Below are 22,326 nucleotides of genomic sequence, written 5' to 3' on the forward strand. Positions count from 1 at the left end.
ATTTCAAAGAATGGGTCTAATAAAAACAACCAAAAAGCAAACCAAACTCTGAATAGTAAGGATTTTATCAGTTCTTGTAAACTGATACAGTTGATGAACTGACAGTCAGTTCCTGACAAACAAAATATTTCTTCCCAATTTTGATTAAGCTTAGTTCCGTTAGAAACAGAAACAAAAAATTAAGAGAGCAAAATTATTTTATTTAATTTTTATCCACTCAGGAGAGAGAACCTTTTTAGTGTGAAACAGAGAATACCATGATTTTTAACCAAAAGACACTTTTCTTAAACTATTGGAAAACAATTTGTGTATCAAGGCTATAATCAATAAGAATATCAGCTAGATATCCCTCTGAGAGTTAGTTTTAGGAGCCTATATGTTAGGTATCTGGTGATAAAAGGGGCAGTCAACTGTCCTCTTTGTGGGATGGAAATTAAAGATAGTCTACCTCTGCAAAGTAGGGAATATGATAAGCAATTGAAGAACTCGGTTCCTACCAATGATTATCCTAATCTTGTATTTGTGGATTTGAGATTGAGTAGATTCTAAGGAGAAGCAAATTGTTTGTTCTTTGGGTAAGATTGGTGTGGAACACAGCTGTATTGACAAACAACTTGACCCATTGTGGAAAGTTTTATTAATGATTTTGCTATTGTGATTTTACAAGAGACGTATGGAAAGGTGGTGTGCATTCCTGGACTTGTTTCATTTTTATAAAAATGCCTGGAAGGGTATAACTAAAGGGTGATAGCAGGGAGACCTGGTTACTGTCATTTCAATTAGGAGTCTGATTGAGGTATTAGAAATTGAATTGGAGTCTAAATACCTATTTGCAGTTTTATTAAACTTCATGGTATCACTCTTTTAATTCATTAAATTTTTTACTAATGTTTATTTCCCACCATTTACATCAAGAACGGTTGCAGTCTTGAAATGTGAATTGTTACATAATCCCTGGAGTTGATCCTAGATAAATAGGCAGAGTTGGAAATAATAAATAGCAGGTGATTTTAATGCTAGATTTGGTTGCACTGATATCTGTGATGATGAAAATGAAACATGGGGAATTTCCCCCAGCAACTTTGTGATAAGACATTTAAGAAAATTTTGAAATCGATTGCAGAAGAGAATTTTAGAATGCTTTATGGACTAACTGGAAAGGATATACTTGGGGCATTCATGTTTGTTAGAACTAACCAAGAAAGCTTGATAGACCATATACTAATAGAACCACATATGTGGCATAATTAGAAATAATTTGTAATTCTGCAGTGCATAAAGTGTGACCACTTCCCCGTGTATCTAAAAATGTTGTTAGAATTTCATGTGGAGTCTTTCTTATCTACTGTGCAACTAGCCCTACTTCCCCCGGTAAAATTGGTTAATAAAATGAAAATTAAATGGAATGAAGAGTTAAGAGAAATATGTTGCTCTAGCTAAAGATACTTTATCAGGCCCCTCACCTTGAATGCTCGAAGAAAAAGACTCCCAAGGAGCAGCTACTTAATGTGTAATGGTTGTCCAGCTGCTGGAAAATTATTTTACAAAGACTCATCTTGGTAGGGATTAGGTGTCGGTGGTATAAACAATGATTAGGACTGCTGTAAAGCTAAGGACTCTGATGCAGAAGCCATGGAGGAATAGAAGTCCTATAAATGATTGTGCCAGCTTCCAACAAATCAAGAAATTAAAAGAAATTATAAAAAATCTAATGGAAGAAACAATATCAAAGGATGATGTGGAAGGAACTGGTGGCTGCAGGGCTATAAAAATAATTAATGCTTTTGGCAGATTATAGCCAAAGAGACCAACATTTTTAGCTGAATCCCTGATGCACATAGTCCTGAAGAAACACAAGCTTTGTTTTATGAAAACATGTTTAATCTACTCGTACCTGGTAAGGAAAATAATAGCTGCTTGCTGAAGGAAATTTTATCTGTTAAATTGCAAGTAGATCATTACTTCACCTCTGAATCTCAGGTAAAATCGTATATATCTCTGCTGAGCAGTGAGAAGGCTGCTGACCTTGATTTTTTTTCTTCCCCCAATAATCTTCAAGAAATTCATTGATTGGTGGCATCCAATTTTGACAAAAGCTTTTAACATAATTATTTTAGAAACATTTATCCTAAGTATTAGAATGAAAATAATATTAGTCCCAATCTTAAAAAATGGTGATAAGAAAGATCTTGCAGCATTTTGTCCTATTAACCTTATGTCTATTCCAGCCAAAATATTTGGGAGACATTTAGTTTCATCTACAACTGTGGATTTCTGAAAATGACATTCTAGGAAAAGAGCAAGCTGATTTCGGAGAAGGCCATTCTTTTGTAGACCACTCAGTTGCATTATTTGATATCCAAATGTGTAAAAAGACCAAACCTTTTACATGTAGCCTTCATTGATCTAAAGGGAACTTTTGACTCCATAGACCAATTTTAAAATTATGGATGAAATTGGCAGTGACATCAATGGATACATTCTGCTACAATTAATCATTGCTTCTTATTCAAATAAGAATATAAGAATTGCCTTTTACTGGGCCAGATCATTGGTCCATGTTGCCTGGTATCCTGTGTTGCACAGTGGCAGAGCCTGGATAATGAAAGGGAAAACAAACTGGGTATGACCAGGGTTTTTTTCCACTGTTCCTCTCTTATTTTCAACCTCCAGCATTTAGGGTCTAGGAAGTTCTGATTCAGAAGCTGTATCCCCAACTCCTATGCTCAATAGCTACTGATGCCCCTTTCCTTCAAGAATTTGTCCAGTTCCTTTTTTAATCTGGCTAAATTGTCAGCTTCCACAACATCTTGCAGCAATGAGCTCCTTTAATTACATGCTGTGTGAAAGAGGACTTCTTTTTGTTAATTTTAAACTTACTACTTACTAGTTTGTTTGTGACCCCCTTATTCTTGAATTGAGAGAGAGGGTAAATAAATTCCTATTTATCTCTCTACCATTTAGGTTTTGTAAACACTAGTCCCTCCTCAAGTCTCTTCTAAACTGAATTGGCCTACCCTCTTTAATCTCTTCTCATATAGAAGCCTCTCCATACCAGTAATAATTCTTGTTGCCCTTCTCTGGATGTTCTCTAGTTCTTCTATGTCCTTTTTGAGGTGTGAGGAGCAGAAATGGGCACAGTATTCAAGGTGCGGATGCACCACAATTTTGTAAAGGGGCGTGACGATACTTTCTGGTTTGTTTCCAATTGCCTTAATAATACTTAACATTTTTTGCCTTTTTGTTGGCTGCTGAGCACTGAGCTAATGTTTTTAATGAACTGTCCACAATGACTCCCAGATCTCGTTCCTGTTTGATGACAGCTAATGTGATATAGGTGTAGCTTGGGTTATTTTTGTCCATGTGCATCATTTTACACTTCTCTACGTTGAATTGCATCTGCAATTTATTTGCTCATTTGCACAATTGTGCCTGATCCTCTGTAGTTCCTCACAGTCTGCCATGGTCTTTACCACTTTGAATAATTTTGTGTCGTCAGCAAATTTGGCCACCCCACTCACCACCGATTCCAGATAATTTATAAATATGTTAAACAACACTGGTCCCAACACAAATCCTTGGGGGATCCTGTTGCCTGTTTACTTCTTTCCATCCTGAAAATTGACCATTTATACTCTTTGCTTTCTATCTTAGAGTCACTTTCTAATCTACAAGTAGATGTTCCCTGTAATCCCAGGACTACTTGACTTTAAAAGCCTCTGATGGGGAGACCTTGTCAAAGGCTGTTAGGAAGTTCAAGTATACTATGTCAACTGGATTGCCTCAATCCACCTGCTTACTGACATCCTCTAAAAACTCTAGTAGGTTGGTGAGGCATGATTTCCCTTTGACAGAGCTGTGTTGATTTGCCCCCAATAAATTACGTTAATCTATATACTGAACATTTGCTTTTTAAATTGTTTATGCTAATTTTCCAGGAAGAGAAGTTAAGCTCACTGGCCTAGAGTTTCCTATGGCCCCTCTATAGCTGTTTTAAAATATGGGAGTCTTATTGGCAACCCTCCAGTTCTCAGGTACCAAGCTTGTTTTTAGCAATAGGTTGCATACTACAGTTAGGAGTTCGTCAGTTTCCAGGCTGAGCTCCTTCAGGACTTAGAGCATCTACAGTGCTTTATGGGATCCAGGGTGCCTGTCCAGTAGTTTTCCAACTAAGACATGGGTATGAAAAGTATATTTGCTTCATCTGCTACTTTTTAATCTATTCCTGAATGATATTCCCTGTTGGCACAGGTTATATCAATTCTGTGCACCCATGACATTGAATAATCTTGTCCCTGTTGTGCTTTATGCAGGTGACATGCTATTAATGTTACAATTCCAGATAGGTCTTCAAGGGTTATAAGATGCTTTTCAGAGATAGTGGATGCATCTACATGTTCATTAATGCACCATAATTACGTTACATTAAGTTTAGTACCTGTAATGTACTAACTTAATGAGCTGTAATCAGTGCTACAATGCATTAGCGCAAACAAACGGTATTTTGTGATGTTTATGTGCAGTAGACTAAATCTACTGCACATTAGTGCATTAGCATGGGTTTTGCCTGCTGTACTAATGCACAGTAGAATTAGCCTGCTGCGCTCAAAGCATCTCATGTAGATGCTCCTATTGTGTCTCAAAAAGCTTGGATCAACACTGCTACCTCCAAGGTACTGGTCTTTGGGAATCAAAGGAGGAAATAAGAATGGGTTTTGTAGAGAAATAAATTGGAGCTGGTGCCCTAACTTAAATACCTTGGAATCTATTTCAGTAAAAATCTGAGCTGCAGTAAAAATACTGAAAAGCAAAGTGTCAAAACAAAACAAACCTTGGGTAGAGTTTCATTCTTTTACAATAGGGCAAGCAAAAGAGAGGTACTGGCAGCACTGGAGTAGTCCATTTTATTCTATGGAGCAGAACTGGGGGATGTTCACCCCTTGGTTCATTCAAAATAGAAAAAAAATCTAATTACTTTTTAAGGTGGCTTTTCTCTACCAAAATCTTTGATGGGGGGGAGGGGTGCTTATGCAATCTGAAATAGGGCTGCTTAATGTGAGCACTTTAACTAAATTATTGGATAAAAATTAGATCTTGTTTCCCTTTTTAAATACCCTAGGGAGTGCATTTTAGAAGCCTTTCTTTTAAAGTCTGACTTATTATTGTAACTTGGACAGTAATTCTTAACCAGGCGGCTGTAGGGTGCTATACAATATTAACATGGTCAGGTATACAAACACCTATACATAATTCACAAGGTAAGACCAGAGATTTCAAATAGGATCCAGTGTCAAAGATATTTTGACATATTGTGTTTTTTCTTATTCTTTGCAACAGAAGAATTGCTGTATTACTTTTTCTGTAGTAATGAAAGAAGTGAAAGCTAAGAGATGGTATTTTCTGAGGGGTGACCCGAGTCTGTAAAGGTTGAGAACCACTTGTTTAGAACCTTTGCTTAATAACTCACTAGAAAAAACCTATTCTGTCATAAATCTCACCCTTATCATGACCTACAGTTAAATGTGTTAGGAATAACTAACAAGAATAAATGATCAAAGCAGTTTTCTCTTTCTCCTTTTACAAGAAGCCGACTAAAGCAGCTGTTGTAAGGTAGACACTGCTTCTTTCCCCTTTTGAAGGACATAGGTAAATCCAATATGTACATCTCTTAAACAAACAAACAATGAAATGTTCTACTATGCAAAGTAAAAAGTTAAGCCTTTGATAGATATTTAATAAGATATGTCTTTTTTTTTAATTCCTTCACATGTCTACTAGTGACTGGCTGAGGATGGTATGACTTGGTTAGTGCACTACCTGCTGGTCCTGTGGTGTAGTCATTTCCGGCAGCATACTCCTCCACTCAGGCCCTTCATGTGTTTTTGTTTCTGTACCTGTGAACATGCTCCTTCCTCTTGTGCTTCATTCCACTTAATTTTGAACTCCACGTGTCCTCTCCCTGCCCATCTGTCCTTGTCACTCTGCCTGTCCATCCAAACAATAATTGATGTTGGTGTTGCCTTGGTGTTTCCAGCTGTAAAGTGCTTTTGAAGAAAAGTTAGGGGTGGTATTGGTTTATTCCACAACAAAATTTGTTCTTTAACTCCAACAATTTCCATGCTGTATCATGCTTTTCTCATCCTTCCTTTCCTCCAACCTTCAGTACTTGGAGACTCTTGATTATTACTCCTCTGAACTGATGGCTTTCTTTCTTCCTTGTCCTCAGAAGAATACTGATGGAATTATGCTTCTGTCTTTCCAGTGAGATTCTCTTTAATATTTCCCATACTAATATACTTTGTCTTGTATTGTATGTGTATACACCTATAAACAGCTTTAGTATGCTGTTTCCTATGCATTCTTAACATATTGTTCTGATATCTCACTTTTAAAAATAACAAATGAATGAAGATGTAACGAGACAGAATTGTTTGGTAAGGCTGCTATGCAATGTGTGTTCGTATTCCTTACAGAAAGAAATTCAAGCGATGAGTCAATGCAGTCATCCCAATGTAGTAACCTATTATACATCTTTTGTGGTGAAGGATGAACTTTGGCTAGTTATGAAGTTATTGAGTGGAGGTAAGTTGCTGATTGTCCTTCAGCAGAGCTGACCCGAGCAGGGTGTAGGGTCCGGGGCAAATCGGCCCATGCGGGGTCCCACCCCCACCCTGATCCCATGAACCTGAAGAAGTTGCTGCTGTAGCGGTGGCAGTGTCAGCGGCAGTGTGGGAGGGGGAGTAGCGAGCAGCTGAACGCAGAGCCACCAGTCTGTGCTGCTGCTGCACCCAGCTCAGTAGGGCCCGCCAAAGTGCGGGGCCCTGGGCAGTTATCCCAATTCTTCCCCCTGCCTGGGTCAGCCCTGCCCTTCAGTTTGTTTCTTAAGACTGTGTACAATCTCATTTTTTGTTGTACATCCTTTTTGTAATAATTTATTAAAAAAGGATGCAAACTTCTGAAATGGAACAAAAAGGATGTGCTCTGAAACCCACAGGCTTAGCTGAATGACATAGTAGGGATGCTTCACGTAGCCTTTTTTAAGACATGGGCATCAGTAAGACATACGGAGAGGTTTGTACTGGTGTCAGGCTCTAATCAGTTCTGCTGGACTTTGTATTTTCTTGAGCACCTTTTTCACTTACTAAAATGAGAAGAGTAGATGACCCACTGTAGTTTCACTGTGTGTTCCTCCTGTCCTTTTACCTAAGGAAGAGGTGCTAGTACCATTTCCTGATTATTAGTCCTGTAATAGGAGCTGTCCATGTCTGTCTAGTCCTTTTCTGGACAGCTGGGCAGGAGGAAAGGTAAATGTTATGTATGTTAGTAGTTGGGGAAATCAATTTGGTCATTTCATTATTTTTTTCTTGTTAGTCTCCATCGTCAGTTTCTGATCGGCAGCTGGTTCCTATTACATTGTCATAATCCAAAAATAAATGTTAAGCGGTCTCTTAAAACAGAGGGGACTAGAGAGATGCAGTGTTGCTTTATATACCTGAATTGGAAACTAGCAGTCTCTAACCCAGCTCATCAAGCGCTAGGAAATGCTTGGCTAAAAAAACAATGTTGCTATTCACAATATGAGAAATTAATAATAAATAAATGAATAAAGACCCTCCCCATGCAGAATACCTTATACATCAAGCTCCATGTTATTATAATGCAGTGTTCTTTTTTTCTGGTGGCACAGCTTCTGTAACTGGACCTGTACAAAAATGCTGTGTGGCTTGCATAGGATTTGTGCAAAGGGTTGGGGCTCTGAATTGTAAACGTATGTTCTAGTCTAGCTTGTAAAGTACTTGTACTTTTAAATTGGAGTGCTCTTGAAACATAACAGTGGTAGATCGTGAAGCTGTGTTTACAAATAGAATATTGCATGTTTATAATAATTATGATCAGTGTATTACCGTGTGTCTTTTCTATTTAGAACAAGTTAACCATACACCATTATAACAGATGATTAGCTGAGGGTCCTTATACATGTGAAGATGTGCATTTATGCAAGAATTTATGTGGTAAAGTTGCTCCAAATTAAACAGTTTTATTTTTTTCTCCTGGAAACCCGAATTTGTCAATTTAGGTTCGATGCTGGATATAATAAAGCATATTGTCAACAGAGGAGAACACAAGAATGGTGTACTTGAAGAACCAATAATAGCAACAATTCTTAAAGAAGTTTTGGAAGGTTTAGATTATCTACACAGGAATGGTCAAATTCACAGGTAGGAGCACATGTACAGTGAGCTGCATTTTAAAATTGCATTTAGAACCTTCTATGTCTGACTGGTCAACCAGTAGACTGGCTAAATTAATTTATTTTGATGGTTTCAAACAGCATATGAAACCGTTTAGTAATTCCTGATTGCAAGCAAAATGAAGTTGGTGTGTGTGCTCAGTGCAGCTTATTATTTCTGTGTACTGTCATTTGTCTGCATTACTTGCATCTTTGCTTAGATCAAATTAGCTGGTGGGCCACAGGGCTTCTCATGGGTCAGACAGCTCACCCTTGAATCCAACCTGTAGGGCTTTTCTCTGAAGTTGTTACTGCTGTTGCTGTGGCTGTGGCTGCTGGAGCCGCAGTGCCAGCACCCAGGTGGGGAATGCTTCGTAGTTGCCAGCAGCAACTTGAAACAGCTATTACATTTTGGTCACATTCAACCCTGGGTTCTGGCCATGCTGATGATACAACTCTGGCAGCTGTGATGACAGGGCTTCAGTGGTGGTAGCAGCAAGTCCTTGGTTGCTGGCACCCACAATAAAAGCCCTGCAGGCTGGGTGATCCACTTTTGTAGGTCATATCTTGTCCATGGGCTGTATTTTTGACACACCTGGCTTAAATGAAGGGTATGTCTGCACTGCAGTAAACAAGCCTAAACTGTGCTTTATGCTGCTGTGGCTTTATTTGCTACTGGTATTGAAGCTAGCTAGTTTAAAACTAAAACTAGATTGGATACCTGCAGTACAGTTCAATGGAGTGTATATGGCACTCCCAGGATGGCTATACCCCTTGCTCCCAGTCTCCCTCCCCCAGGGTGGACAGACTGCATGATGGGAGCAGTAGTCAGAGACTTTAGGTCCCCCAAGAAGGTAAGAATTGCACCCCTCCACCTCTCTGCTCAGAGGCACACTCCCTTCCCCTTTCCCACACCCCCTACCTGCCAGTGCTGTTGTCTCAACTGGCCCCAAGGGTAACAGGAGTCCTAGAAGTGCTCCAGCCAGGTTGGCAGGGGCTGGGCTCAGCCCAGAGAAGTGGCAGGTAGGTGGGTACACTCTCTCCGTGCCTACTCCTGGGCTGGTGGAAAATCTAGGGTGAGGGGAAGGCAGGGAGGAGGATCCTACCCACTCGTTTGCCGATGTTCTGGGCTGAGCCCAGCCTCCACACAGGCTGGAGCAGGACAAGAGGTCCCCTTGCCCCTAGGACAGCAGGGACAGCAGCAGTGGCAGGTAGGGAGGGAGGAAAAGGGATGTGTTCCTAAGCCTGTGGGGGGAGAGATTTATACCTTTGGATATTTAAAGTCCCTGGCTGCTGCTCCTGCTGCATGGTCAGAAAGGGGGATTCAGGCACATCACTGCACCCCCCCCTCTGGATCTGCCCTTGAGTGTAACTATGCCTTTTACATTTTAATTTGATAAGAATTATCTGCCATTTATATGGAGTTTCAGTGCAGTAAGGTCCTGAATGGGATAACCAATATAAATGAAATACAGCCAATAAAAAGAAAGTAAATGATATGTATTCCATTGTGACAATTAGTTAGTGCTTACAGCAGTTCTGAGATCTTTTACTTGATAATTGTGAGTTGAAGAGCCCATGCATGTTGCTAATGTCTCCTAGTAATTGCCTGTTCTGCAGCCTTGCCCTTCTGTATCTCCTTTCTCTTCTCCCATGGCCTTCCACGGTAAAGATTGCTCATGACATTTCCATACTGTCAGCATATAACTGCTTCCATGATGCTCCATTTCTTTCGGTGGGTTGGAGTCTTTGTCAGAAGCACTAGGTTGCAATCTTGCTAATATTTTTTTGTTAAGGTGAGGCTGGCTATACAGAAAGATAATTATAAATGTCCCAGAATAGGTACTGCTCAGGCTGGATGAAGTAAATGGTTGTTTGTCCTGTGTAGCACATGTGGTGTTCAAATGATTTTTAACAAACTAACCACCTCTGAGGCAAACTGGGAAATATTTTCTTCCTTCTTCAAAAGGGATGGATGAGAAAGTAGAAGTTGGGTTTCCTGACTTGACTTCCAGTCTTGAATTTCAAGAAATTTGCCATAATTTATAGCCTTCATTAAGCAGCCTTTAAGGGTGAGGAAAGTTTGCTGTGTCTCATGTGTCTTGTTAAGAAGAAATAAGTTTTCTCAACTCTACAGGGACTAAAGAAATTTAGAAAAGGTCTTGTCTTATTATAAGATTGAGTTGAGAAATGCAAGCTTTCTATGTGTTTTTCTTCAAATGGTTTGTCAAGGAGCGCTGATTAGAGATGCTACTTCCAAAATGACTTTTCTTCTTTCCACAACCACCTGCTTCCTTGCCAGAAAATGTCATTGAGTAAAGTGTTTTCAATGGCAACAATTGTTAATTCTTCTCAGTAAATCCTAGGAAGATTGACTCATTCAAATTAATGTTTACAGTATGCATGTTGAACTTCCTTCCAAATGGGAATATAAATTTCTATTTTTAAAGAGGGTCCTAATCCTAGGAAGACTTAGACATATGCTTATCTTGAAGCAGTAAATAATCACATTATGTATGTAACCGAATTCATTGAATTTTAAAGCTAAGCGTGTATTTGATTTTGCAGGATTGAGTTCCTAAGGTTTTTTTAATTAAACGAAAACAAAAAACAATGCAACGCACTACAAAACAAAACAAAAAGCAAACAAAAAACCCAGACAATATTAGTAGTTTTTGTTCTTAAATCTGTAGTGAATTTATCTCTTGTACAAACTGATCAAAAGGAGCATTTTAGAGGTAAATAATGGAAGCACCTTCCCCCTTCTCCTAAAAAAAAAAAAAAAAAAAAAAAAAAAAAAATTACTGGTTTCATCAGTTTTTAGGATGGAAACAATTGGGGCCAACCTCTCAGCCATTATAAGCTGGCCAACTCCCTTGATATCAATGAAGTTCTGCTCTTTTACATAAAAAAATGATTTTATCTCAAATTCCCATCAGTGTCATTTGAATTCTGCCTCTTACTCAGTATTACATGTCAATTAAATTCTGTCACTTCATTTCTCTCTCCCCTTAACGTTAAATATCAATGGCTTTTCTTTACTTGCTTCTTTATTGTGGCAGATCACAAACCAAACATGTTTTGAGTGGCTGAAGCTTATCAATTTTAAAATGGCCATCTTGTGATGATCTTGGAATAAATTTCATAGCATGTGATTACAATTCTTCTACATAAGGTCTAACCAAACTTATTTGTGCATTCCAGGGATTTGAAAGCTGGTAATATCCTTTTGGGTGAAGATGGCTCAGTACAAATAGCAGGTAACGAAGCTGATCAAAATGTAATGGTTAGTCAATGAAAAACAGGAAATGTGGCTAATCAGGATTAAAGGACACATCTGTGTACACGTGACATATGTGCTATTTTATAAGATTCTTCTTCAAATTATATCTTTTTATGCAGCTAATTTCATAAAACAGGTGTTAGTTGAGAAACGTAGCGCAGTAGCCATGTTTCACATTATAGGCTGTTCAGAGCATCTAAGAGACAAAGTTTTACCCTGTAGTGTCAGAAAACATATTTCTACTCAACTGTTTCTTCTGACTCTACACATCAGGGAAGAACCTCTTACCCAGAGGTCTACCAATTCACATTCACATTTGTGTGCAGCGTGTTATTTCAGGAAGTATTCTTTCAAGTAATTTTAATGAATCATGGTGATTGAAGAACAACACTACAATACATACTGCCATTTATAGTGACTTGGCTTCAACACTCTTTACTATCATTATAGAAATGCTTGGAAAAAATGCTTTGATTTTGAATGCTGGCATGTTGTTGTAGTAATAAAATGCTCAAAACTTCTTGCAGTATCTTGACTTTTGCTTTTCTTATAATTAACCTTTATTTTATCATAGTTGTGCCAAACAGCTTGGTGTAAGTCTCATGACCATGGAATGTGTATGTGCCTTTTGAATTGCTTTTTTATAATAAGCCTAAATATGCATTGAAACTGGATATCTCACCTACAGCTTCTGTTCTTTCGAAAGCAAAATGCTTATTAGAAGAGAGTATTAGTCTTTGTTTTTCAGAGCAGAAAAAATCTTAGGTTTAGTTCAAAATATTGGATGTACAGCTTTTGAACTGCAGTTATCAATGATTGCTTTTTCAATTAATGCTGAACTGAAGCATACTTACAGCTATATCTGGAATTACTGAAATATTTGGTCTTAAACAGTTTAATATTTGAGATCCTCTAGCTTTCCAAATTCTCCAAAATATAGCCATGCAATGATTACATTAGATTTTTTTGAAGTCTTACTTGATTTGAACTTTAGGATCACCTGATTTGTATGAAATCCCTGTAGTTTCTAGTTTTTTTTATGACCAATATAGGGTTTCTGGCCAAGTTGGCCTTGTGTCTTTTTGGATATTATATTGCATCTTCTTTTTCTAGCTTTACTCCTTTGATTTGATCTTATTCTTTATCCTTGCCCTACTAAGCATTGCTCTCCATGAGTAAAAGCCTTTTACTGTGCTGTAAAAATGTCCAGTTAATGAGGATTAAGTATCACAGTTCGATGTGCAGGCAGCAGTTTGTCTTTGTGGTACATTTTCATCTAGAAGGCTATTCCAGTTCTTACCCTGGGAAGGAGAATTGGATCAGAACTCTGTTAGCAGTTTTGAAATGTGATTGCTATAAAGCCAGTAATAGCTAAAAGTAAATTTACAGACCAAAAGCGTCTAAGATGTTGAGTCCTCTTGCATCTTGATATTTCTTTAAGAAGCTTATTCTAATCCAGGCACAGGCTATTATTTCAACTGGAGGACTGCTTAATGAATTCTGGTGAGCTATCCAGGGTTGCATGGGTAGCCCCACCCCATGACAGTTGTCCCACCTCCTGGTCACCATCTTGGGACCAGAAGTCCTGCCTCTAACCCCTGACTTAGGCCACTGGAAGTCTCTCCCCTTGCCCCCCAGAAATAGTCCTTTTGGGAGGAGGGGGGGTTGCCATCTTAGAACCAATAAGAAACAAAAGTCGCTAAAGTAAAACATCAACTGTAACATTTTAGTTTTATTACAGAAAATATTTTTGTCATGATTTATGTTTGCATACTGTATATAGAGGTGATTGCATAATAACTCAAAAATAAAGTCTTAGACTTGTGTATTATGTGGGGAGGTGTGCTGGGGGGTGCGTGTGTGTGTATGCTGAGGTGTGGGGGGGTTTGAGGTGGTGTGGCTGTGTGTGTGGGTGTAATGGTATTTTTGGGGGTTTTGTACATGTGAGGGGTTGTGGGGGAAGGTTGTGGGTGTGTGGCATTTGTGGGTGTGTGGGGGGGGTGGGAACTCCTCCCATGGTGTGCAAGCTCCCACAGGCAGCAGCAGAAGCAGCAGGCAGGGGTGCTTAGGCCCCTGGTGCCCGGTGCAGGTGCTGCAGCCTAGCAGCTTGTGGCTCTGGCCAACGCTGCGCATTGCAGCAAGAAGCACAGCTTGGCCAGCCAGCATCTATTGCTGGGGCTTCCCGCCACACACATACAGCTCCCACACTCACATGCCACAGGGGAAAGCCCCATGCAAGAGCAGTCTGCTTTTCCCACCCCCTGCCGCGCAGGTCCTCAAACTGTGGGGAAGCAGGGAACGGGGCTTTATTGGGTGGAGACCCAGGACTTGTGCAGCAGGAGCTGGGGAAGGGAGTTGGCTCCCACTTCCCCTGGTGGCGCACAAGTGTGGGGACTGCACGTACAAGGCAGGGAGCTCTGGCGATAGAGATGAGCTGGCCGAGCTGTGCTCCTTGTTGCAATGTACAGCGCCTGTGCCTGCATGGGAACCCTAAGCCTGCTGCTGGTGCTGCTGTTAGTAGCGTAATAATAGGCTGTTAACTAATATTGGCTTTCATTTGTGTTGACTACTTGGAAAACAAGTTTTGTCTAGACTTAGAAGGGTGTTAGTTCTCAACCCATGAGTTGTGACCCAAAATGGGTTGCAAGAATTCAGAGGGTCACAAGCCATGGGTTGAGAAATGCTGATCCCAGGAAAGTGCCGAGACTGTGGCAGGGCAGAGGGGCAGCGGGAAGGTTGCCTGCCCCTTCCAGTGGGGAAACAGGGTGGAAGAGAGCTGTGAGGCTGCGCTGGTTGCTTGTAGGGTGGCAGGGAGATGTTCTGGGGGTGGAAGGGGCTGTGACCAGGTTGCCTGGTGTGGCACAGTAGCCGCAGCCCAGGGCAAGGGTTGCCACAGGCCTCGCCTCCTCCCTTCGGCTCATGTTGGGGCTGGACGTACTCCACTGCTGCCTGCGTGAGCCCAAGCTACCGCAGCCACTGTGCTCTGGCCCAAGCAGGGGTCAGAGGGGGACAGCTGGGGGCCCTCTGGCAGGGCTGGGGGCTGGGAGTGAGGTACACTGTCAGGGCTGTGGGGGCAGGGGCTACGGGTTGGAAGTGAGACACACCAGCATGGCCTGGGGGGGAGCCTAGGGACTCTGGGTCATGCACCTGCCAGGGCCAGGGGTTTGTGGGTGGGGACAGGCCATGAACCTTTGCAAATGGGTCCCAGTAGAAAAAAGGTTGAGAACCACTGGTTTAGTGGTTCAGTCTAACAGGTTCCTCAAAAAAACCCAGAACTACACTAAGTAGTACCAGTCACAGATCTAGAGGATTCTGGACAAAATCACCTTGGGGAAAATAAAGGGAACTATATAACTGTGTGGTTTTGAATTCTTTTTTTTTAATGTTCACAAACTCCTTTTTTCACTTGTGGGGAATAAAAATCTTTAGACATTGTATTGGTAACTAAATGTTTCTAAAATCATTGCAGTTCCACATCTTATTTAATACCAGTAAGTTTGTAAAGTTTGGTGACCTGTGTAAGAGAGATAATTGATACTTCATCGATGTTTCAGACTTCTAAACTTGAATTGCCTAGAGAAAATATAAAAATACCATGAAAAGCATAAATTAACAGAATTCCAAGTTGAGGTAAGGAGCACATACTAATAAGTAATCCTTCCTTGTTATTTTAGTTGGAGATTAGGGAAAAGATGTGGCTTATTATACAGAATTTTTAGTCTGTATAAGAAGTGATAATTTTATTGCAAGGTGTGAAAGAAAGATCATGCAACTTTTAGGAATCTAGGAATATTGACTTTCACTTTCACCTTTTGTGGAACCAAGAATGCAAATTTCATCAAACTGCTCTTTCCAAGCCACACGAATGAACAAGGAATATTTAACTAGCCTCTTCAAGTGCCTTTTGAGGCCTCTTCTGAAACTGTTTATAATAGAAATGTTTTAGCTCATAGTATTCAATTAGATTTAAACTACTTGGCCTGAAAAAGTAGGTGGGTCATGTAAAATATACACAAGATTTTAGTGCTTTTCTTTCAAATGTGAAAGGGTAATAATAATTTTAATACTGGGAGGTTGCACCCAAAACCATGGGGTTTAGAATTCAAGGTAGAGTAGATAGCATGATTCTGGCAGTGCATCTTTGGGTGTCTGCCACTTTAAGGGCAGTGTCAGGCAGCTACCCAGGTGCCTGATGGTGGTAGCCACTTTGACAACCAGGTATATAAAAGCTGCAGTTTGCTGCTGCCAGCCCAGGCAGAAACATCGCCTGGCTGAGCTGCATGGGACATCTGGTAGGTAGGAGCAGGAGGTTCTTAGTCCTGGGCACAACCTAAAACTGGACCCTGCCAGGGATGGGTGGTTTGGTTGGGCTCCTGGTGCCACAGGAGCCCCCAGGAAATGCCAGGCCAGTTACCACCCTGGTGAAAGGTGGGTTGGGGTGCCTTAATCCCTAGCCCCCACAATTCAGTGGGTTTGAGAGCCAGGCATGGCTACAGCCACTTGAGCCCTATGGGGTAGAAGATCCCAGGAGAGGAGTGGGGCCAGGCACAACTGTGGCTATCTGAGCCTTTAGGGGAGGAAGATCCCAGAGGCCTCTGGTGGGGGAGATAGTTGTGTGGCCTTGGAGAGAGAGGGCAGTTGTGAAGGCCCTGAGAGGGCAGGGATGTAGATGGCCCCACACAGAGTAGGGAGAGTAGGGTTGAATGCGAGTAAGCCTGAAGGGCTGTGCATGAGGGGGGCTGAATAGGGAGTAGGCCAGAAGGGCAGTTCCAGGGGCACGTTGAGTAGAGCTGAACTGGGAGTAAGCCTGAAGGGCAGTGCAAGGGCCAGCCCTGTGAGTAGCTGATCATGAAGATGAGAAGACCCCAGAGTGAGGTGTGGTTTAGAGGCCTTAGAGTAGGCGCAGTAGGAACCCCAGGAGTGGGGAGTAGGCCAAGGTATATCTTCGGATGCCTGAGGCCATAGTTGGGCCAGAGGCTGAGTAGGGAGGGCTCAGCCAGAGAGTTAGGGGCGATTGCTTACCCCGGTAAGACCTCCACAGCAAGGAGGCCAAGTGTGTGTCAAAAGCACCAAGTGTGTGTCAAAAGCACAATGACCTGCTGCTCCAGGGAGGGAGTGAGAGTCCCTGTGAGACCCTGGAGCACCAGGTGTGGGGTAGGTTCTAATTACATCATGTGGATGCCATCTATGACATATGGGCTGTGGTGTAGGGGAGGGTTGAAGCCACAGATGATGCCCCCTAGCATCGGGGCAGGAAATGGACAGTCTCCCACATTATACTACCAGTTTATGGGAACAGCAAAGTTGTGGCAGGCGAGACTGGGTGGACTGCCTTGTGGCAGGAGAGACAGGTGGTCAGGCCAGCATGAGATCTTCCTCCAAGCATGCCCCGTCACAATTATGTCTACTATGTTCATTGTCATTTTTCCTTAAGGTAATTCCAAGGCCAGGGGGAAAAAAATCATACCTCAGAAGGCATAATGCCCAGGTACCAGAGACCTGAGCATTTCTTCCTGAATTGAGACTGGCAGTGGTTCACATCACATCACATAATCACTGTGCTGTTTTTGGAATAACTTTCTGGATTAGAGTGAGATTGCATGTAGGAAACTAATTCAGCAGTAGGTCATCCTTTCTGCTACTATGTGTGTGTTTGAATATTTATTTATTTTACATTAACCTTGATCTCATAGTCAGAAATGAGTTGGGCATAGAAGTCCTTAAGTTTCATTGACTTGGTCCATACACCATACTCAGGGCTTATTGGAAGTTATCAAGGGGTTCTATGTTGCTCCAGAAAATGGTCTTCTGAGTAACCTTTATTTCATGTTAAAGTTTATTACTAGTAGGTTCTCTCACTGTATGTAGAAGGTGACCTCAGACCCATTATTTTTCTATTCATAAAATCCTTAAGAAGATCCACTGAATACCATAGTTAACAGGCTTCCCTTGGCAGCTATAGTGTACAGCACTGCCATTAGTACATAGCATTATTTGTCATCAACTTCAGTTTCACCTTTTTCTCTTTGTGTAACCTTTTGTTCAAGTGCTTTAGAATTGTCACTTTTCTGTGTTTAAAAGAACAGGTTTAGGCTAGGCCATGAGAAATCAAATGTCTCTTGAGTAAGCAATCTGTATTTGAGAGATCTACATGGGCTAGAGAGAAGAACAAACCTTTTTACTGAGTAACTGTCATGACCTCTGTCCTTTGTTCATCTAGATATGATTTGTCAAAAAAGTATTCTGCTAATGTAACATGCACTTGGAAGTCCTTCATATCTGTTAAAACAAGAAATTCTTACCTATAGGGCAGCACGTGCATAGGTATTATGAAGCTTATTGTTTTGCAGTTTTTTTTCTTGCATTTGTCATCATGGGTAAAAGTAATAAAATAACATAGGTCATAAAGACATACAAATATGTACGTGTAAATAAAAATCTATAAAAAATGAAATATTCCTGTAGTGAATGAAACAAGTGAGCCCTGGAGAAATAACGGAGCTAGACCCAGCTTTCATCTGCATTGCTCACTTCATTCAAAGCAATTTTTAATGCATCGTTATTTTGTTATGTATTGTATTCAAGTAATAGTAAAAATTTAATTACCATCTCTTAATTTTAATTCTACTGCTATCTACATAATTGACTTATTGATGATATAGTTATTCTTTTTTCTGTTACCAATTTACTGCCACTAGCCATTTTAGAACATCAGCAAGTAATATAGCAGTGACTCCTGCACTTTTAGCATTATATGAAACAAAACAAGGTGCTTCCTGTCAGAGATAACAACCGCATAGTTAGATGACAAAATTTAAGCAATATCTTATCACTGGCATGAATTACTTGAGAGATGACTACATTTTAACCCTGTATTTTCAGAACACAACAATAAATCTTAGTTGAACCTTTTGGCACTCATTTTATGACTTCTGTGGAAAATGGATTCGGTAATGTCATAGGTTAAGACAAAGCAGACAAATAATACTGAGTTGTGAGGCAGCTGATGTGCAGCAGTAGCTGTTCAGGGTTTCTCCCTTTATCTCATAATTAGTGGAAGTTAAACTCTGGTAATAGAACAGTTGTTTTGTTCAGAGCATGTCACCCCAGCATAGTTCCTACTTACCACAAGACAGAGTAGCCGCATAAGACGTCCACAGAAAGTCAGCGAATGTATAATTGATAATGTTTGGGCTCCAAATGTCTATTCTGTATTTCAGTAATGGAGATGTATCGCTGTTAAGCTGTTGTGAAAGAATAACATTGCAGGATTTACTGCTGCATGCTGAGAATACCGGGTTAAAATGCAAATAAGCTCTTGAGTTAAGTAATTCATGCCAGTCATTTAACAGGTTAATTGTCAGTCCAGACAACTTAAGAAATACTGTCCTAAAAGGGACTACACAAGAGATTATTTTTAGCAGCAGCAGAAGGAAGTCCTTTGAACGCTTCACTTGAAAAATGGCTTATTAGTTCCTCATGTGGTGACTAGCAGCGGGTTATATCTAAAATACAGAACCCTTATTAATATCTTGCAGTCCAGCAGCATGAAGATCTTATTTTCTGTACAGAGGCAACATACTTAAAGTAGCTCTTGTCTTATGATTGCAAGAGCACCAGATGTGTCCAGATACTGCATTCATTTAAGAAAATGAACAGATTAATAAACAAATCTGAGATGCTTCTGGGGGAGGGGGTGGGAGATTGTATAGTAAAAAAAAATAGTGCATTGTTTTTCCCATAGTTGTTGGGTTTTTGAGCAAGAGCCCAACCCTGTTTTGGTTGCATTGTCTTTTTCAGTTCGGATTTAACTTGTTTCTTTGGGTTCTCAAAGTGTTCCTGGACAGATAAATAGATAGATGTATTCTAATATTATAAAAGCCTTAATCTGTCTGTCTGTTCATAACTCTTCATTCACGCTCTGATTGATTGGCTGAATGAAACAGCCAGTCAGAGTGTGAATACAGCATTCAGACAGGAGGTGGCGGTGTGGCGGAGCACTGCCATGATGGTGGGGACATGGGACAGAGCGGGGGGGCGAGGCCAGCGGAGGTGGCAATGGAGCGGATGCAATGGGGATGGAACGGAGTGGATAGAACGACAGTGCTGGCCTCACCTCCCCGTGCCCTGCTTCCTGCAGCTGGCAATTGGGGGGAGGGGCGGGGGGATGAGGTCACCAGAGCTGGCCTTGCCTCTCCCCCCTTGCTCCTTGGAGGTGGCAGCGGCGGCACAGGGGGAGTGGGGTCAGGACACCATGGCGGGGGGGTGGGGGTGAGGCCACCAGCGCTGGCCTCAGCCTTCCCCTCCCCCCTTCCATTGTCAGCACCTGCAGGGCTGACACAGTGGGGGGGAGGGGGAGGAGTGGGTGTGCCACGCCAGCAGAAGGGGGGAAAGAGTGGACCTGGGCCAATGTGGCAGTGGGGGGCGGGGAGGAGTGGGCCCGGCTCTGATGCAGGGGTGTGGGGAGATGTCGGCCCGGTGGTGGGGAGCAGCAGGCCTGGTTTAACGTGGCAGCAGCGGGGGTAGAGGAGGAGCGGGCCTCCTCCCCCACCTTGGGCCCAGGTCCATTCCTTTCCTACCCTGCCCCACCTCCCTCAGGTCGGCCCCAAGCCCTCTCCTTCCATCCCTTTGCTGCCTCCAGGTCATCCCAGGCCCACAGCTCTCCCCCCCGCCCCAGCCGTGGTGTGCCAGCTTCTCCCCACCCTATGGTCCAGTCTTCCTCTGCATCAGGCCTGGGCCTGCTCCTCCCCTCCCCGGGCTGCTGCGGTGGAGAGGGGGAGAGGGCCCGGACCCCAAGCAGCAGAAGGGAAGCGGGAAACGGGCCCAGACAGGGGGAGGGTACAGGGCTCCATCCCCACCCGCTCCCCCACATCATTCTTGATGGGCAGTTGGCGCGTGTGTGTGTGTGTGTGTGTGTGTGTGTGTGTGTGTGTGTGTGTGTGTGAGTATCTATATATCTATATATATCTTGATTTTATCAAAATTGAGGAGAGCTTCTGAAAAATAAGCAGATCCAGAAAAGATTTAAAAATTAGAAATGGAAAATGGTGACAACAAAGTACAAATTTAAATTGGTGTACAATGATCCTTTTGTAGATCTAGTTCCTTTGGAGTACAGATGGTAATAGATCTAAATATTCTCCTCATCAAATTTTATTCAGCATACTGAGCAAGTCTGAAATGGAAGGGGCTCATTTGGAAATCTGCTTCAGTGACAGTAGTGTTACCTAGGTTTTCTATGCCTGCAGCAGAAAAGGGAGCAAAAAGTGTAAACAAGGCTGGTCCACATGTTGAGTGCATACCTCTCCAACCTAGCCAGGCCACTGACTCCATTCTGTCTTTCCAGTTTGCCTTACATTTTGGAAACTGTCTGGTTAAAAGCAGGTATTTTATGAACGTGACATTGCTAAATTACATGTCTGCAGCGTTTCAGAAGTAGTGAAAAGGTCAACTTTGCAACTGAATTTAGAACTCAATGACTGGACTAATTAAAAAAAAATTGTTTCTGTTTTGGCACTGGTAGTTCATAATTCATTTGGCCTTTCCTCTTCTCTCCCCCGCCCCCCGCCCCACCTTTTCTTCCAGATTTTGGTGTTAGTGCTTTTTTAGCAACAGGAGGTGATGTTACTCGTAACAAAGTAAGAAAAACGTTTGTTGGTACCCCATGTTGGATGGCACCTGAAGTCATGGAGCAGGTATCCTCATGATTTATTAACTGATTTTGTGATGCTTTCTAGAATATGTAACGTTACATTAAAACTATTTTTTTTTTTTTTTTTGCCCTGCAATAGGTGAGAGGTTATGACTTCAAGGCTGATATGTGGAGTTTTGGAATAACTGCCATTGAATTAGCAACAGGAGCTGCACCTTACCACAAATATCCTCCAATGAAAGTAATTACCATTAGAAAGCATCTATAATTTTTACATTATGTAAATAGAATTCTGGTTAATTGCACTGCTTATGTTTCTGGCATTTCTCTTTGAATCCTTAAAAATTCATTCTCTAAAGTAGCAGAGAACTAGGAGATGGCATGCTTGGGTTGTTTGTTTGGTCTTCCTTTGCCTCTCTTATTGAACAAGTTTGGTAATATATACTTAGCTCCACAATGACAGAGCTGCTTTCTGAAGGATATCATATGCGCCTCTTACACTTCTGAACAAATTTTATGCAAGTAGCAGTATTATTACATTTATTTTCTTAACTGGAGGGCTGTTGTGGCCCACCTGACATAGGAAGGTCCTGTCTTCTATGTCAGTAGTAAACAGAATATAGTTTACAATCCTGTTGTGCAGCCCGAATAGAATCTAACTTGATCTCTAAAGAGTTTTACAGTCTTGGGAGCACGTTGAACCCATACCAAATAGTGCACTGTTGGTCATTTCTGAGAGTACAAGTCTTTAAGGAAGTACATGTCAGGGGTGCTTGTATGGTGCCACTTTGGAATGTAATTGTGCTTTATTACTGTTAGTCTATCAAAAAGTGATGAAACTTCATGGTTTTTTAAATAAGATTTTTGCATGTAAAAAACTTTTAAGTCCTTAAATAAACAATCATATAAAATGTCAAATTTATTAAGCTATTATTTATTCTTAAAGATGGGAGAAAGTAGCTGTAAATGATTTTTAAATTTGGCAAACTTGAAGGCTTGCATGAAGATTTTTAGAGTTTACTACAAAAATTAAAATATTTCTTCAAGTTGATCAATTAATGACTAATTAGTTAAATGTTCTCTGTTATACCTTAATAAATAGCTACATTGTACCTGAACCTTAATTTAACTTAAGTAAGTTCTTGACTTTGATCCTTTTCT

At 41.2% G+C, this 22,326-nt stretch overlaps 1 protein-coding gene across 5 annotated transcripts in view; it reads left to right on the plus strand.

Annotated features, from left to right (window-relative positions):
- STK39 (serine/threonine kinase 39) overlaps positions 1 to 22,326 on the plus strand; it is a 211,122-nt gene that overhangs the window by 56,822 nt on the left and 131,974 nt on the right. For all 5 annotated transcript variants that reach the window (XM_019480504.2, XM_059727307.1, XM_059727308.1 and 2 more), the window contains 5 exons: positions 6,474 to 6,582; positions 8,078 to 8,219; positions 11,435 to 11,490; positions 21,099 to 21,208; positions 21,305 to 21,406. In XM_019480504.2, the coding sequence (XP_019336049.2) occupies positions 6,474 to 6,582; positions 8,078 to 8,219; positions 11,435 to 11,490; positions 21,099 to 21,208; positions 21,305 to 21,406 (519 nt within the window). The remainder of the gene's footprint in view (positions 1 to 6,473; positions 6,583 to 8,077; positions 8,220 to 11,434; positions 11,491 to 21,098; positions 21,209 to 21,304; positions 21,407 to 22,326) is intronic.

The sequence above is a fragment of the Alligator mississippiensis genome, chromosome 4 (assembly GCF_030867095.1).
Source record: "Alligator mississippiensis isolate rAllMis1 chromosome 4, rAllMis1, whole genome shotgun sequence".
In the NCBI taxonomy this organism is placed as follows: domain Eukaryota; kingdom Metazoa; phylum Chordata; order Crocodylia; family Alligatoridae; genus Alligator; species Alligator mississippiensis.